This window comes from Cetorhinus maximus, unplaced genomic scaffold (genome assembly GCF_964194155.1).
Source record: "Cetorhinus maximus unplaced genomic scaffold, sCetMax3.hap1.1 HAP1_SCAFFOLD_1061, whole genome shotgun sequence".
In the NCBI taxonomy this organism is placed as follows: domain Eukaryota; kingdom Metazoa; phylum Chordata; class Chondrichthyes; order Lamniformes; family Cetorhinidae; genus Cetorhinus; species Cetorhinus maximus.
The window spans coordinates 21757-37928 of NW_027597003.1; the positions used below are offsets into that span (position 1 = coordinate 21757).

Genomic DNA, 16172 nt, shown 5'->3' on the forward strand with positions numbered 1-16172 from the left:
TCCCTCACTGCGCCGAATTCCTGGATTTAAGCAGTAAATCTGGCCGCCACTGCCAACTTCATGCATCTGCTAAACCTCTTGTACTTATACTGGCGCTGCTGGCTAGGGAACCTGTTCATGCTAGTTATCCAGTTACCTAATGGTAGTGAGATTCTTTGACAAATGCAGCGGTGAGCTGTCACTGACCAATGACCGGATCTTGGGTGAAAGGTTCTTGACCCTGGCGCAGAAAGGAATGGTTCGGAGTTAGGAGGTGAACATGTACAGCTGATTGTTGTGAATTTTAAAAGGAAAACAAGAGGAAGCTGTCGGAGTAGAAAGGACGGGTTTGTGGGATTTCCGCCTCCTTCCTTCACCTGGGGTGCTGAGGCCTGTTTTGGTTCGCCCTCGCTGCGGTGTTTGATGAACTTGCTGCAGGGTCAGAGCCACCTTTACTCGGTCTGGGGTGGGGGTGGGAGGGGGCGGGGGGGTGTGTGGTGGGAGGTGGTGGGGTAGCGCTGTGCATCCTCCTGAAGAAGTGAGCAATCTCTGCCTCCTCCTGCTGGCTCACTAATTTCACATAACCAACTTTGTTCTGAAGCTGGAGGTGGTTTCCTTCCCCCACCACCACCACCGCCAGTCCCTTATCCTACACACGAATCCATGCTGTTGTTAAAGTCACTCTTCGTACTTTGAGAAAACGATGCATCTGGAGCCTGTCTTTCCCCTAATCCAGGTTTATTCACCAGTCCGACACAGCACTGGCACAGATTCCCTTGTTCCTGGCCTACACCTGGTGTAAACTGGTTTTTATACATTTGGAATAATTCCCTATAATATTTCCCCGATTTATGGCAGCTGCCCTCCATCACAAGCTAAAGCACGTGCTCCATTGTAGCATGACTCCAACGTTAATAGCCCTCACAGTTCCTACCCTGAGCATCCGTCCCTTTTCTGGGCTGGGGCATGGGCTTCTCGATCGTGGGGGGTTGTAGAGGCTTACAGCCCGCCTGACCCTGCCGCCCCCCCTCCCAACCCTGAGCCACGGCTGCTCTCCAGCTGGATTGCCGCTCTGGTGGAATCCATTGCTCAAAGCTGCCGGAGTTTAGAACCGGTTGAGGGAGACACAGACCCCGGATCGGACTGAACATCTTCTGACTGATTCTTCTGGGCAGCTTTCCCAATCTCTCTCGAGTTGATTCGAGCTCAGAAAGGGCCGTGGGATGTGTTCCCTCTCCCTGTTACATCGTTCGATTGCTGGGAGGTGTTCAGTGGGGTGTGGGCATTCTCCAACCTCAGCCCTTTTGCTGTCACAGGCCGTTTAAAAAAAAAAAGTACAAACGCAGCAGAATTATTCCAAGCACTTTGTGTTGTGGTGAGAGTGGGGAGGGCAGAACCTAGGGGTGGGGTAGGAAAGGCTGTAGCATAAAGGAGAGAAGGTGGAGCAGGCTAGAGGGGCTGAATGGCCTCTTGTTCCTGTGTAACAGGCTTGAAGGGCTGAATGGTCTTCTGTTCCTGTAACAGGGTCGTGGGGCTGAATGGCCGTCTCCTATCCCTGTAACAGGCTCGAGGGGCTGAATGGCTTACCCCTGTTCCTGTAACAGGCTCGAGTGGCTGAATGGCCACCTCCTATCCCTGTACAACAGGCTGAAGGACTGAATGGTTTCCTCCTGTTCCTGTGTAACAGGCTCAAGAGGCCAAATGGCCTCCTTCTGTCCCTATCAGGCATTGAGAGTGGCACTGAGAAGGAAGGGGTTATTGTCATTTAGACTAGTCTGGCTCACTCATCCCATAACTTCTCCATTATTCCAGGTGTTGTTACCTCGGAGATGTTTCGAAAGCTGCAGAATGCGGAGATAATCCGGAAGATGACCGAGGAATTTGACGAGGTATGAAGGGGGAATGCCAGTTGCCTTGTTTATGCTCCAAGAATCCATGCTGGGGACTCAACTGCTTACCGAATCTATTAATGACTTGGGCAGGAGAATCAAGAGCAGAAGTTAGTCTTGCTAGCCAAAGGTATGAAGCGTTATTGGAACCAAGGAACGTAGAGTTAGGATAGGATCAGCCATGATCTCATTCAATGGGTGGAGAGGCTGAATGAACCCCCTTCAGTTCCTACGTTCCCCTGTTTATACTCCGTGTAGCTCCATGCGTGCCTGGAAGTGGAGTGTGTGTGCCTGGAGTGACCGTGTGGAACCCTGACTGCTCCTGTTTGGCATCCAAGGAAAACTCTGGCTGGGGCTAGTGACCTTTGGCACAAAGCAAGAGTAGGACGTTGGGCTCAGACCCGTACAGACTCCGACCCCATCAAAGCTTGGGGCGTGCCCAGCCCAGGGTGGTGAGTGGCCAGTCGGTCAGTCACGTACGTTCTGTGCAGAACCTGCTTGGCCATTTTACGACAGCTTCTCTAATCGAATGGCAGAGAGCTGTGTGCGGGGGTAAAACAGGGTGAGAGTGCTGGTGTGTCTGGGCATTCCCCACTCTGTGGGCGTCCCCCCACACACTGTCTGTTCTGTTGTGTGTGTGTGTGTGTTTCCAGGATTTGCAGGCCGTGTGTGGGGGAGAGAGTGCAGCTTTTTGTGTAATTACTCTGCAAAGGGGGAAGCGCTATGTGATTCCTTCTCTCCTATTTCAGGACAGTGGTGATTATCCTCTGTCGATGGCTGGCCCAGTGTGGAAGAAGTTCCGGCTGAATTTCTGTGAATTCATCGCTGTGCTGGTGCGCCAGTGTCAGTACAACGTCATCTATGATGAATACATGGTGGATACGCTGATCTCCCTGCTGACCGGACTCTCTGATTCCCAAGTCCGAGCGTTCAGACACACCAGCACGCTGGCCGGTGAGTTTATAGCACCGTCCTGCTCAGCCTGTGTTGAATGTTGCACCATAAACTCAATGGAAACACAGGCGCTGTGTCTCACTTTCCTGGTCACCTGTTTGGGGATGTTTCAGGGTGAGGAGAGGGGTCGGTGTCTGGGGTTTGCCTCGGGGAGGGGGGAGGGGGCGGGGGGTCGGTGTCTGGGGTCTGTCTCGGGGAGGGGGTCGGAGTCTGGGGTTTCTCTCGGGGAGGGGGTTGGAGTCTGAGGTTTCTCTCGTGGAGGGGGCCGGTGTCTGGGGTTTGTCTCGGGGAGGGGGGGGCCGGTGTCTGGGGTTTGTCTCGGGGAGGGGGGTTGGTGTCTGGGGTTTGTCTCGGGGAGGGGGGTGCCGGTGTCTGGGATTTCTCAGTGGAGAAGGTGTTCTGTTCTCTGTCTGATGTCCAGTTTTGGTGTCTGCAGCGATGAAGCTGATGACTGCTCTGGTGGATGTGGCCTTGAATCTGAACGTCCATCAGGAAAACATCCAGCGTCAGTACGACACTGAGCGGAACAAAGCGGCAGGGAAACGGGCCAATGATCGTCTGGAGATGTTGCTGCAGAAACGCAAGGAGGTGAGGAGCAAGAGATAGGAAGGCCCAGTATGACTGTGTGTGGGTGGGTGGGTGCGGGTGGTGGGTGGTATATGTGCGCGCGAGGGGCTTTGAGAGTCAGTGTGCGTCTCCCCTCTGTAGCGTTACACTCAGTAATCCACCAGGAACGTTACCTTCAGGGTTACAAGCAGTGGCACTCACAGCAACAGTCCCCAGCTGCCAGGGTAAGACCGCTTGGCCGACAGTATTGACAGGCTGCAGAGCTGACCGGTGCTCTCAGACTAACTCTAACCACCCGCACTCTGCTGTGTCCATTGCCTGCTGTTCCACAGAGTGAGTTCTTCACCTTTACCACTTCTGTTCTCATGCAGCTCCAACAGAATCAGGAGGAGATTGAGAATATGATGAATGCAATCTTCAAGGGAGTGTTTGTCCACCGGTATCGGTAAGTTGAAGGCGCTTTCATGCGGAGGCCCGTACCTGCAGGAGATCCCGGAGGTGATCCTGAAATGGAGCAGTCCTGAGGGTGTGCGCCCGTGTGTGGGGGACGCGGCCCTGAGGGGGTGTGGGTGGTGCTGTCCCCGAGGGGATGCAGGAGACGATGTTGTCACCGAGGAGGTGCGGGCGGTGATGCGCTTGTGCTGAGCCTTGCTCTCTCTCCCCGGCACTCTGACCTTTCACTCATTCTGCAGGGACTTGATCGCGGAGATCCGGGCTCTCTGTATGGAGGAGATCGGCGTGTGGATGAAGCGTTACAGTGACTCGTTTCTCAACGACAGCTATCTGAAGTATGTCGGCTGGATGTTGCATGACAAGGTACGGGCGCTGCGGACACGGTCTCAGGGAGAAGGGGAGGCGGAGAGGGAGACACTGTGTGGGTCACAGCGTGTACTGGCTTTTTGACTGCGGGTCAGAGGGTCAGCGTGTTGTTGAAGGATGTTCCGAAGGGAAGAAAGCGGACTTGTTAAATGGCGGAAGAGACTCAAAATGCCAGGCATCATGAGAAAAGGGTTTAGGCAGCTCAGCAGTGAAGTTTCTGAAGATGGACATGGGGGCTTTGGATGGTGAGGGGCTGTGTAGTAGATTCGAGTAGGTGAAAGATCGCAGTTGATCGAAATGGCCACCCTAACATTAGACCTGGAAAGTTAACCTGGGGAGGGAGGGCGTGGAGAGAACAATAACCAGGGCCTGGTCATTAGGATTGAATTAGGCTTTAAATCTCTTTAGTAGAGAAGATTGTAGTTTTGGTCTCATGGGTGAAAAAGTGCATTCTGACATCACTCCTGTGCAACCTAGCTGTTGTGATCTTTTATTCTGGATTTTTCCCCTCCCTACCCCGCCATCAGAGGAAATACAGTAAAAACTACCAAATCTGTGTTTGAGCACCACTTAACCTTCTATAGAGAACGCAACCTAGTCCACGCAAACCTGTCTTCATAATTTAATCCCCTTAAGCTCCAGTGTCATTCTGTTCAAGCTGCATTGAGCCTCCTTCAAGGCCAATACATCCTCCCTGAGGTGCAATGGCCAGAGTCGAACACAATTACTTCAGGTTGAGTCTAACTGGAGCTCTGTACAGCTGTGACATAACTTCAGAAATTGCTTCTCTTTTTTTATTCTTTTATGGGACGTGGGCGTTGCTGGCTGGGCCAGCGTTTATCACCCATCCCTAATTGCCCTTGAGAAGGTGGTGGTAAGCTACCTTCTTGAGCGGCTGTGTCCATGTGATGTTGGGAAGTTCCGGGATTTTGCCCCAGCCACAGTGAAGGAGGGGTGATATGGTTCCAAGTCAGGATGGTGTGTGACCTGGAGGGGAACCTGCAGGTGGTGGTGTTCCCATCTATCTGCTGCCCTTGTCCTTCCAGATGTTAGGAGTCGTGGGTTTGGAAGGTGCTGCTGAAGGAGCCTTAAGTGAGCTGCTGCAGTGCATCTTGTAGATGGTACACACTGCCGCTACTGTGTGTTGGTGGTGGAGGGAGTGAATGTTTGTGGATAGGGTGCCAATCAAGCGGGCTTCTCTGTCCTGGATGGTGTCGAGCTTCACACTTCTGGCTTGTGCCTTGTAGATGGTGGGGAGTCAGGAGATGAGTTACTTGCTGCAGGGTTTCTAGCCTCTGACCAGTGTGTAGTCTGAACAATGAGAGGGAGTGGTCAGACGCAATGCAGAGAATGGTGTTCACTGAGAAATGGTGGCACAGTGGTAATGTCACTGGATAGTAACCCAGAGGCCCAGGCGAATGGCAGCTGGTGGAATTTAAATTCAATCAATAAATCTGGCATAGAAAGCTAGTCTCAGTACTGGATGTACTTCATAAAAACCCATCTGGTTCCCTAATGTCCTTCAGGGAAGGGGGATCTGCCATCCTTAACTGGCCTGGCCTACATGTGAGGACACATGGGGATGGGCAACAAAAGCTGGCCTTGACAGCAACACCCACATCCCATGAAAGAGTTAAAAAAAAAAGATGGGAGGCACCATTCACGGACTGAAACAGGGCAAAACAAAAACCTGGTGTCAGGCCCCTGAGCTATGGGGTAAGGCTGGAGAGACTTTGTGCTCCAGACAGGTTTGGCAGCGGTGCTCGGGCCCACGTTCAGATGCGTCGTGTCTTATCCCCTTTTATGAAATATCACTATTCTCGCTCACTGTCTTGTACCCAACCAGGAGCTGTGCTCGTTTTGGGTGTAGGAGCGCAGGGGGGGGTGGAAATCTCTCTCTGCCGAGTGAGAATCAAATCCAGGTTTGGAACCCCACAACTTTTCCCTAAACGCATTGACCTGCCTCTCTCTCTCTCTCTCTCTCTTTCTCTTTCAGCAACGGGAGGTGAGGCTGAAATGTTTGAAGTCTCTCCAACATCTGTACGAAAGCAAAGAAATCACTCAGAAACTGGAGCTCTTCACTAACCGATTCAAGGTAAATGTCTCTCCCTCTGTCCCACCGGCCAACGGCCGGTCTACAGAGCCGTGGCCAAGTTACCGTCGCCAGTCGAGTGATAGTGCGACTGGAGACCGGTACTGGACTGCTCTCTAACTTTGTGTCCGGGGCCGGCCTGGGCCCGGCCCACGTGTCCGGAGCTGCCCAGGGCTCTGGGCTCGGCCCGCGTGTCCGGCGCCAGCCTGGGCTCGGCCCGCGTGTCCGGAGCTGCCCAGGGCTCTGGGTTTGGCCTGGGTGTCTGGCGCCAGCCTCTTCTCTGACTGTGACTGCTCCTCTGTGGCAGGTTTGACTCCCTGCATTTTTGATGTCTGTTTAGGACCGAATGGTCTCCATGGTCCTGGATGTGGATTATGACGTTGCTGTGGAAGCAGTCGGTCTATTGACTCTCATTCTGCAGTGAGTACTTTTATACTTTATCGATTCATGGGATGAGGGCATTACTGGCAAGGCCAGCATTTATTGCCCCTCCCTAATTACCCAAGGGGAAATGGTGAAGATGTTCCCGCAGTGCTGGTAGGGAGGGAGGGAGTACCAGGATTTTGGCCCAGCGACAGTGAAGGAACGGTTATACAGTTCCGAGTCTGGATGACGTTGGAGGGGGAACTTTCAGGTGTGATATCCCCATGCATCTACTGCCCTCGTCCATCTAGGCTGGAGAGGTTGCGGATTAGGAAAATGCTGCCGTTAGGAGCCTTGACGAGTTGCTCTAATGTATCTGAGCTCTCCGTGGGGTTTGTGCTGGGGGCTGTGCAGTGACTGTGGACTTTGAGGCCTAACTAGCTGTCTTAGTCTTTCTGATGCTCCCTCCTGTCAGATGGTTGTAGGTTCAAGTCCCACCCAAGAGACCTGAGAATATAATCCAGGCCAACACTCCTGTACAGCACTGAGAGAGTGCTCCTCTATTGGAGGAGGCTGTCTTGCGGACGCGATGTGGATCTTACGTCCCGGCCTCCCTGTTGGCTAAAAGATCCCACAGGTCATTATTCAAGGAAGAGCAGAGTTGCTCTCCCCGGTGTCCTGGATAATATGTGCCCCTCAACCAACACCACGAAAAACAGATGATCTGGTCATTATCTCGTGGCTATCTTTGGAATCTTGCTGCGCGTGAATTGGCTGCCTCGTTTCCTATGTTGCAACAGCAACTACACTTCGAAAGGTGGATAACGGCTAGTAATGCCGTTTTGGGACTTCCTCCGGTCCTTGAAGGTGCCATGTAAATGCCAGTCTTTCTTTGTGTGACTCCCCGTAGGAATGCTGAAGATGTACTGAGCAATGAAGAGTGTGAGTGTGTCTACCCCCTGGTTTATGCCTCTCACCGACCTACCGCAACGGCTGCCGGGCACTTTGTCCACGTGAAGTAAGTTGGAATCGAGCTCTTTGTTAACTCGCTCTTTTTATTACCAGGAATCCCCCCTGTAAGGTGGAGTTTATTCAAAGCCTTAATGCCTCAAATTAAGTTTCAAAGAATGAGAGGTGATCTTATTGAAACGTAAGATTCTGAGGGGGCTTGATAGGGTAGATGCTGAGAGGATGCTCCCCTCCCCCCTCCACGAAGTTGGGGGCGGAATCTAGAATAAGGGGGCACAATTGTAAAATAAGGGGTCTTCCATTTAAGATGGATGAGGAGGAGGAATTTTCTCTGAGGGTCATTAGTCATTGGCATTCTCTTCCATTGAGCAGTGGAGGCTGGGTCATTGAATATATGCAAGGCTAAGTTAGATGGATGTTTGATCGACAAGGGCGTCAAGGGTTATGGCGGACAGACAGGAAAGTGGAATTAAGGCCACAATCGGATCGGCCACAATCTTATTAGAAAAAATTGTGAGGCAGAGTATTTCTTAAATGGTTAAAGTTTGGGAAGCGTTGATGACCGAAGGGACATGGGTGCACCTGTTCCCGGGTCACTAAAAGCTAGCATGCAGCTCCAGAAAGCAATTAGGAAGGCAAATGTTATGTTGACACTCATCGCCAGGGGATTTGAGTGCAGGAGTAAAGATGTCTTGATGCAAATGTCTAGGGCCTTGGTGAGACCACACCTGGAGTATTGTGTACGGCATTGGTCTCCTTATCTAAGGAAGGATATACTTGCCTTAGAGGGAGTGCACTGGAGGGATAATGGGATTGCCTGATGAGGAGAGATTGAGGAAACTGGGCCTGTATTCTCTAGAGTTTTGAAGAATGAAAGGGGACCTCATTGAAACGTACAAAATCCTTGCAGGTCGTGACAGGGTAGATGTAGATAGGATGATTCACCTGGCTGATGAGAGTAGAACCAGGGGACACAGTCTCAGAATAAGGGGAAGGCCATTTAAAACGGGGAGATCGTGGCATAGTGGTAATGTTGCTGGACCATGGGTTCAAATCCCACCACGGCAGCTCATGGAATTTGAAATCAGTTAATAAGTCTGGAATATAAAGCTAGTCTCAGTAATGGTGACCATGAAACTATCATCGATTGTTGTAAAAACCCAACTGGTTCATTAATGTCCTTGAGGGAGGGAAATCTGCCGTCCTTACCTGGTCTGGCCTACATGTGACTCCAGACCCACATCAACGTGGTTGACTCTTAACTGCCCCTCTGAAATGGCCTGCCAAGCCACTCAGCTCAAGGGCAATTAGGGATGGGCAACAAATGATGGCCCTGCCAGCGACGCCCATGTCCCGTTAAAAGAATAAAATTAAGACTGAGATGAGGAGGAGTTTCTTTACTCAGATCTTTGGAATTCTCTCCCCCAGAGGGCTCTGGAAGCTTAATCATTGAGCACGTTCAAGACAGAAATTGATGGATTTTTGGATACACCAAGGGAAAAGTGGATAGTGGGGGAAAATGGCATAGAGGTAGATCATCAGCCATGATCTGTTTGAATGGTGGAACAGGCTCGATGGGCCGAATGGCATACTCCTACTTCTTTTGATCTAATAAGACCATAAGACGTAGGAGCAGAAATTAGGCCAATCAGACCATCAAGTCTGCTCCGCCATTCAATCATGGCTGATAAGTTTCTCAACCCCATTCTCCCGCCTTCTCCCCGTAACCTTTGATCCCCTTACCAATCAAGAACCTATCTATCTCGGTCTTAAATACACTCAATGACCTGGCCTCTACAGCCTTCTGTGGCAATGAATTCCATAGATTCACTACTCTCTGGCTAAAAGAGTTTCTCCTCATCTCTGTTCTAAAAGATCTTCCCTTTACTCTGAGGCTGTGCCCTCAGGTCCGAGTCTCTCCTACTAATGGAAACATCTTCCCCAGGCCCACTCTATCCAGGCCTTTCAGTATTCTGTAAGTTTCAATCAAATCCCCCCTCATCCTTCTAACCTCCATCGAGTATAGACCCAGAGTCCTCAAACGTTCCTCATATGTTAAGCCTTTCATTCCTGGGATCATTCTCGTGAACCTCCTCTGGACCCTCTCCAGGGCCAGCACATCCTTCCTGAGATACGGGGCCCAAAATTGCTCACAATATTCTAAATGTGGTCTCTAATGGGAGGGGCGACTTCTGCTCCTGAGAATTCTATGCATTGATCGCTCTGTAAATTGCGTGTAGGGAAGTTTGGTGACTGGCTCGGGCAAATCCACACTGCCTCCCAGTGCAGAGTGAGTGCGTGGCAAGGAAGATCAGGATACTGCAGGAGCCCATTGCACCAGGAACGGTGCGGTGAGCTGGCGTTAGCAACTTCATGATGGTGGGGGAAGTTTCACCAGTCACCGATCTAACAGCGCTGCAATCATTGAGTTAATATAGAGCTTGTGGGGTTTACAACAGCCTCTACACTGTGGGCAGCACTGGCCAACAGAATGGGATTGAAAGTATTTGAGGTGGCACCTTGGTCTGAAGGGGATGAGCGAGGGCTATGGAGAGGGAGAGCGAGTACACCATTGACAGAACATGGAAAACAGCAAAGAATGGCCTAAAAAAGAACAATGAGGGAGAAATTAGAGTAGGAGAGAAAGCTAGCTAGAAATATAGAAACAGATACAGGTCGAGTATCCTTTATCCGAAACCCTTGGGGATGATTGCATTCGGTGTTCAGATATTTTTGGATTTTGGATCTCCGGTTTTTGTATAAATGGTAGGCCTAAGCCTGCTTCCATTATAATAGCCTAAGCCGGGGCTAGCTCTCGTCTACAAATACCAGGCTGTTTCTCGACTTGCTAACTCCCACACCCCTACTTACCTGTTCATGCTTACTTTGTTTAGCTGAAACAGGCGCAATGTGTGTTGACATGTTCTTTCTGCTAAACAAAATAAATGACAGCCCATTCGTTGACTCATTCCTCAGGGCAATACTTTGACCAATCGGGGTCAAGCTGCCTGGTTTAAATTTCAAACAATGCTTGGCAGTTAACTGTCAGTTATCATCAGTGGCGCGTTTCCTTTGCAATGCCACTTGCCAACCAATCAGCACACTTCACATACAGTATGCAATGTTGTTTCTTCCTTATATTGGTATTCTCGCAAGTGTCCTGTGTGCAAGACAAACATGTCTCTTTTTTTTAGAAATACTCAAGATCTTTACTACCAAACGACTATTTGTTCCCACTTATTCCACCTGTAATATAATATTACATTGCTTTATTAACATACAAATTAACTGCATAGCCATTCAAAAACAGTTAGATTTTTGGATGTATTTGGTTTTCAGATGTGTGGATAAAGGATATTCGACTGTTGTAAGAGTTTCTACAGGTAAAGAGTAAGTAAAATGAGCATTGGTCCTCTGCAGAGTGAGTCTGAGGAATTAATAATGGGAAGTAAGGAAATGGCAGATGAACTGAACAAATATTTTGCACCTGCCTTCATCTTAAGAGGATGCAAATAACATCCCAGAAATAAGCGGGCATCAAGAGGGGGAAAGGAAGGAAGAATTCAAAACGTTTACAATCACCGGGGAAAGGGTACTGAGAAAATTATTAGAACTAAAAGCTGACAAGTGCCCAGGTCCTGATGGACTTGGTTCTAGGGGCTTAAAAGAATTGGCGGCTGAAATAGTGGATGCATTAGTTTTGATTTCCCAAAATTCTCTAATTTCTGGAAAGGTCCCATCAGATTGGAAAATAGCGAATGTAACTCTATTCAAGATAGGAGGGAGACAGAAAGCAGGAAACTACAGGCCAGTTAGCTTAACATCTGTCATAGGAAAAATGCTGGAATCTATTATTAAGGATGTTATAGCAGGGCACTTCGAAAATCTCAGTGCCATCAGGCAGAGTCAGCATGATTTTGTGAAAGATAAATCGTATTTGACTAGTTTTTTGGAGTTCTTTGAGGAAATAACAAGCAATGTGGATAAAGGGGAACCTGTGGATGTGCTTTACTTAGGTTTCCAGAAGGCATTTGACAAGGTGCCATATCAAAGGTTACTACACAAAATAAGAACTCATTGTGTAGTGGGTAACATATTAGCATGGATAGAGGATTGGTTAGTTAACAGGAAGCAGAGAGTAGCACAAATAGGTTATTTTTGGGTTGGCAAGATGTGACAAGTGGGGAGTGTCTCAGGGATCGGCCTTGGGGCTTCAGCTGTTACAATCTACACTAATGACTTGGATGATGGAACCAAATATACGGTTGTTAAATTTGCCTGATGACATAAAGGTAAGAAAATAAGTTGTGAAGAGGACACAATGAGTCTGCAAAGGGACATTGACAGGCTAAATGAGTGGGAAAATATTTGGCAAATGGGGTATAATGTGGGAAAATGTGAACTTGTCCACTTTGGCAGGAGAAATAGAAAGGCAGCATATTTAAATGGGGAGAGAATGCAGAACTCTTGAGATACAGAGGGATCTGGGTGTTCTGGTACCTGAATCACAACAAGTTAGTATGTAGGTACGGCAAGTGATTAGGAAGGAAAATGAAATGTTGTTGTTCATTCAGGGAATGGAATATAAAAGTGTAGGGATGTTTTGCTACAGTTGTATGGGGCATTGGTCAGACCATGTCTAGAGTACTGTATACAGTTTTGGCCTCCTTATTTAAGAAAAGATATAACTGCATTAGAAGCAGTTCAGAGAAGGTTCACTCAGCTGATTCCTGGAATGAGGGAATTATCCTATAAGGAAGGGTTGGACAGGCTGGGCCTGTATCGATTGGAGTTTAGAAGAATGAGAGGTGATCTTATTGAAACATACAAGATCCTGAGGGCACTTGACAGGGTGGATGCTGAAAGGATGTTTTCCCCTCGTGGGGGAGATTAAAACTAGGGGACACAATTCAAAAATAAGAGGATTCTGTTTAAGGTGGAGGTGAGAAGAAATTTCCTTCTGCTTGAGGGTTGAGAGTCTGTGGCACACTCTTCCCCAGAGAGGCTGGGCCCATTGAATATTATTAAGGCTGAGTTAGATCCTTGATTGACAAGGGATTGACAGGCAGGAAGGTAGAGTCGAGGCCACAGTCAGATCAGCCATGATCTAATCGATTGGCAGAGCAGGCTCGAGGGGCAGGATAGCCTACTCCTGCTCCTAATTCACATGTTTGTATGATATACGTGGTAACTCCATATGGTGCCTGGATCCACTGATGAATGTAAGTGACCTTGTGCTGTGCTGACCCCGATTGCGTGTCAGAGCTGTGATCGGGTGCCATTCTCTGTTTCTCTTTTAGGCTGCGGAGACATTATGATGCAGAACACGAGGAGGCTGTGGCTAAAGACCGAGGAAAGCGCAGTGTCAATGGAGAATTCATTAAATTGCTGCTCACCTTTTTCTTGGAGAGTGAGGTGTGTAGTAATGTTGCTGTTCAATGGGTAACCTCCACCACCTGTCCCAAAACCTGTAGTGCTGTGGTGACCTGAGAGACCCAGAGCCAATGTCTCTGTACCAAGGCTGATGGAGCGCAGGAGGACCTGGCCTGCACTGTGCTCTGTGCTGAGTGAGTTGGTCAGGACTGAGAAACAGTGTCTGTGTTACAGTCGGTCCCTGTAATGATCGGGTATAAATGAGCGCTTGTGCTCAACGCTTTGGCAGGCAAGGCAATTGGCGTTTTTAAAGAACGAATTACAATGCCATGTTGAGCTGCATCCCAAGGAGTTAAGATAATTTTTCAAAATGAATAACCTGTCCTTTTCTGGACATTCCTGTACACTACCTGCCATGGCCCTGCCCATTCCTTGCTGCCTGATCTCCTGTATATCGCCCTCTTTGCATTACCTTCTCTGGCAGATTATCGTAAGAGTTAGGAGCATGAGTAGGCCATTCGACCCATCGAGCCGACTCCGCCATTCAATAACATCATGGCTGATCTGATTGTGGTCTCAACTCCACTTTCCTGTCTGTCCCCCATAACCCTTGACTTCCTTGTCGATCAAAAATCTGTCTAACTCGGCCTTGAATGTATTCAATGAACCAGCCTTCACAGCTCGCTGCGGGACAGAATTCCAAACACCAGCAACCCCACCCCTGAGAGAAGTTCCTCCTCATCTCCATCTTAAATGGGAGATGCCTTATTTTTAAACGGCGCCCCCTTGGTTCTAGATTCCCCCACTAGAGGAAACATCCTCTCAGCATTTACCCTGTGAAACCTCCTCAGAATCTTACATTTCGATTCACTGGAGACCAGCAGCAGTACAGGGGGAAAAGGGAACTGTTGGGATGGGCTTCACTTAAACAGGGCTGGGATTAATGTCCTTGTGAATCATACAACTTGGCTAGGGCTTTCAACTAAAAGAGGGTCGAGGGGGTTAGGTTTGGGTGGAGGGTCATCGGGTAAAGGGATTTTTAGAAATCGAAAGAGGAAAGTCGAGGCAGTAGAATAAAGGAGTGATTTGAGTAAAGATGAGCAGAGTGGGAGAGGAACGGATATCGAATTTAACTTCAACAGTGTATCAACAAAAGAGATTTTCATATTTAAGGAAGAATACACTCTCATTGGAGTCGGCACTGCAAAAGTTCACCGGATTGATTCCTGGGATGAGGAGGGTTGTTTTAGGATTGAGAGGCTGAGTAAATTAAATGGGTTAGACTACAGTCGGGGAGTCACAAGGTACTTTGTCCAGAAAAGCAACCCCCAGGACCTGCTGCAGGAGCTCCTCAGTGTAGTGTCCTAGACCTATTTCAGTTGCTTCATCACTGACCCTTCCTGCATCATAACCTCAGAAGTGTGGACGTTCGCTAATGATTGCATGATGCTCAGTACCGTTCGTAACTGCTCAGGTACTGAAGCAGTCCGTGTCCACGGGCAGCAAGACCTAACAGCTTTCAGGTTTGGGCTGATAAGTGGTAAGTAACGCTCATGCCAGGCAATGGCCATCTCCAACAAGAGAGAATCTAACTCTAACCAACACTGAATTCCCCCACCTTCAACACCCTGGGAGTTACCATTCAATAGAAACTTAACTGGACTAGCTGTGCATCTGTGGCTACAAAAGCAGTTCAGAGGTTGGGAATTCTGCAGAGTGTAACTCATCTCCTAACCCCCAAAAGTCTGTCCACCATCTACAAGGCACAAGTCAGGAGAATGATGGAATACTCTCCACTTGCCTGGATGAGTGTGGCTGCAACAACACTCAAGAAGCTCAACACCATCAAGGTCACAGCAGCCTGCTTGATTGGCACCCCATCCACCACCTTCAATATTCACTCCCTTCACCAGATGCACAGTGGCAACAGTGTGTACCATTTACAAGATGCAGTGCATCAACTTTCCAAGCCTCCTTCGACAGCTTCTACCACCTAGAAGGATCAGGGCAGCAGATGCATGGGAACACCACCACCTCTAAGTTCCTCTCCAAGCCACACACCCTGACTTGGAGCCGTATGGCTGTTCCCTCACTGTTGCTGTGCCAAAATACTGCGACTCCCTCCCAAACAGCATCGTGGGGGTACTACACCACAAGGGCTGCAGCAGTTCTAGAAAGCAGCTCACCACCGCCTTGTCAGTGACACCCATATCCCAAGAAAGAATGAAAAATATAATGTGGAGGTGTATATCGTCCTTGTTATTTTGTGAAGAGAATTAGTCCTGATTGAATAAAGTGAATTTGACCTGAACTGATGCTCTGGCCAGAAATACCACTTAAGGTTTTGTTCTGATGTCTCGTGAAAGCGTGAACAATCTGTGGTTGAAAGGCCGAGCAAGCCTAGGGCTCGTGTGAGACACGTGGTGTCTGCCGCTATACCTAAATGCTTTGTTTGCCCCTTGGGGTGTGCTATAGAAATAGTACAGGAGGTGGAGTCCACTGCAAGACAAGGGATGACCCCTGATCCCCCCATCCCCAGTTTTGGCCTGCAGGTTTAAGAAAGGATAAACTTGCATTGGAGGTGGTACAGCGAAGGTTCACTGGGACGAGAAGGTTGTCCTCTGATGAGAGGTTGAGTAAATTGGGTTTATATTCTCTGGAGTTTAGAAGATTGATAGGCGACCTTATTGAAACCTACACGATTCTGAAGGGGTTTGATAGAGTGGACACTGAGAGATTGTTTCCGTTGGTCGGGGGAGTCTAAAACACAGGGGCACAGTCTCAGGAGAAGAGGCCGGTCATTTAGGACTGAGATGAGGAAAAAAGTACTTCACTCAAAGGGTTGTGAATCTTTGGAATTCTGTACCCAAGAGGGTTGTGGATGCTCCATCACTGAATACATTCAGATTTTTGGTGTCTCAGGGAATTAAGGGATATGGAGCACGGGCAGGAAAATGGAGTTGAAGCCCAAGATCAGCCACGATCGTATTGAACGGTGGAGCAGGCTCAATGGGCTGTCTGGTCTACTCCTGCTCCTATCTCTTATGTTTTTGTATTGCATTCTTTAATCCATGTAGTCAAAGGACAGTTGCACTGCCCCTTCGAGCAGATTGGGTAATCTGCTCCCATTGGCGCAGATGTCTTTATTCTCGAATGCTGGCAAAGAT

At 49.0% G+C, this 16172-nt stretch overlaps 1 protein-coding gene across 1 annotated transcript in view; it reads left to right on the top strand.

Annotated features, from left to right (window-relative positions):
- LOC144675627 (cohesin subunit SA-1-like) overlaps positions 1-16172 on the top strand; it is a 71201-nt gene that overhangs the window by 18396 nt on the left and 36633 nt on the right. Inside the window, exons 8-16 of the mRNA XM_078536270.1 lie at positions 1792-1868; positions 2618-2822; positions 3259-3410; positions 3761-3834; positions 4082-4205; positions 6205-6303; positions 6641-6720; positions 7574-7681; positions 12933-13047. Coding sequence (XP_078392396.1) covers positions 1792-1868; positions 2618-2822; positions 3259-3410; positions 3761-3834; positions 4082-4205; positions 6205-6303; positions 6641-6720; positions 7574-7681; positions 12933-13047 — 1034 coding nt within the window. The remainder of the gene's footprint in view (positions 1-1791; positions 1869-2617; positions 2823-3258; positions 3411-3760; positions 3835-4081; positions 4206-6204; positions 6304-6640; positions 6721-7573; positions 7682-12932; positions 13048-16172) is intronic.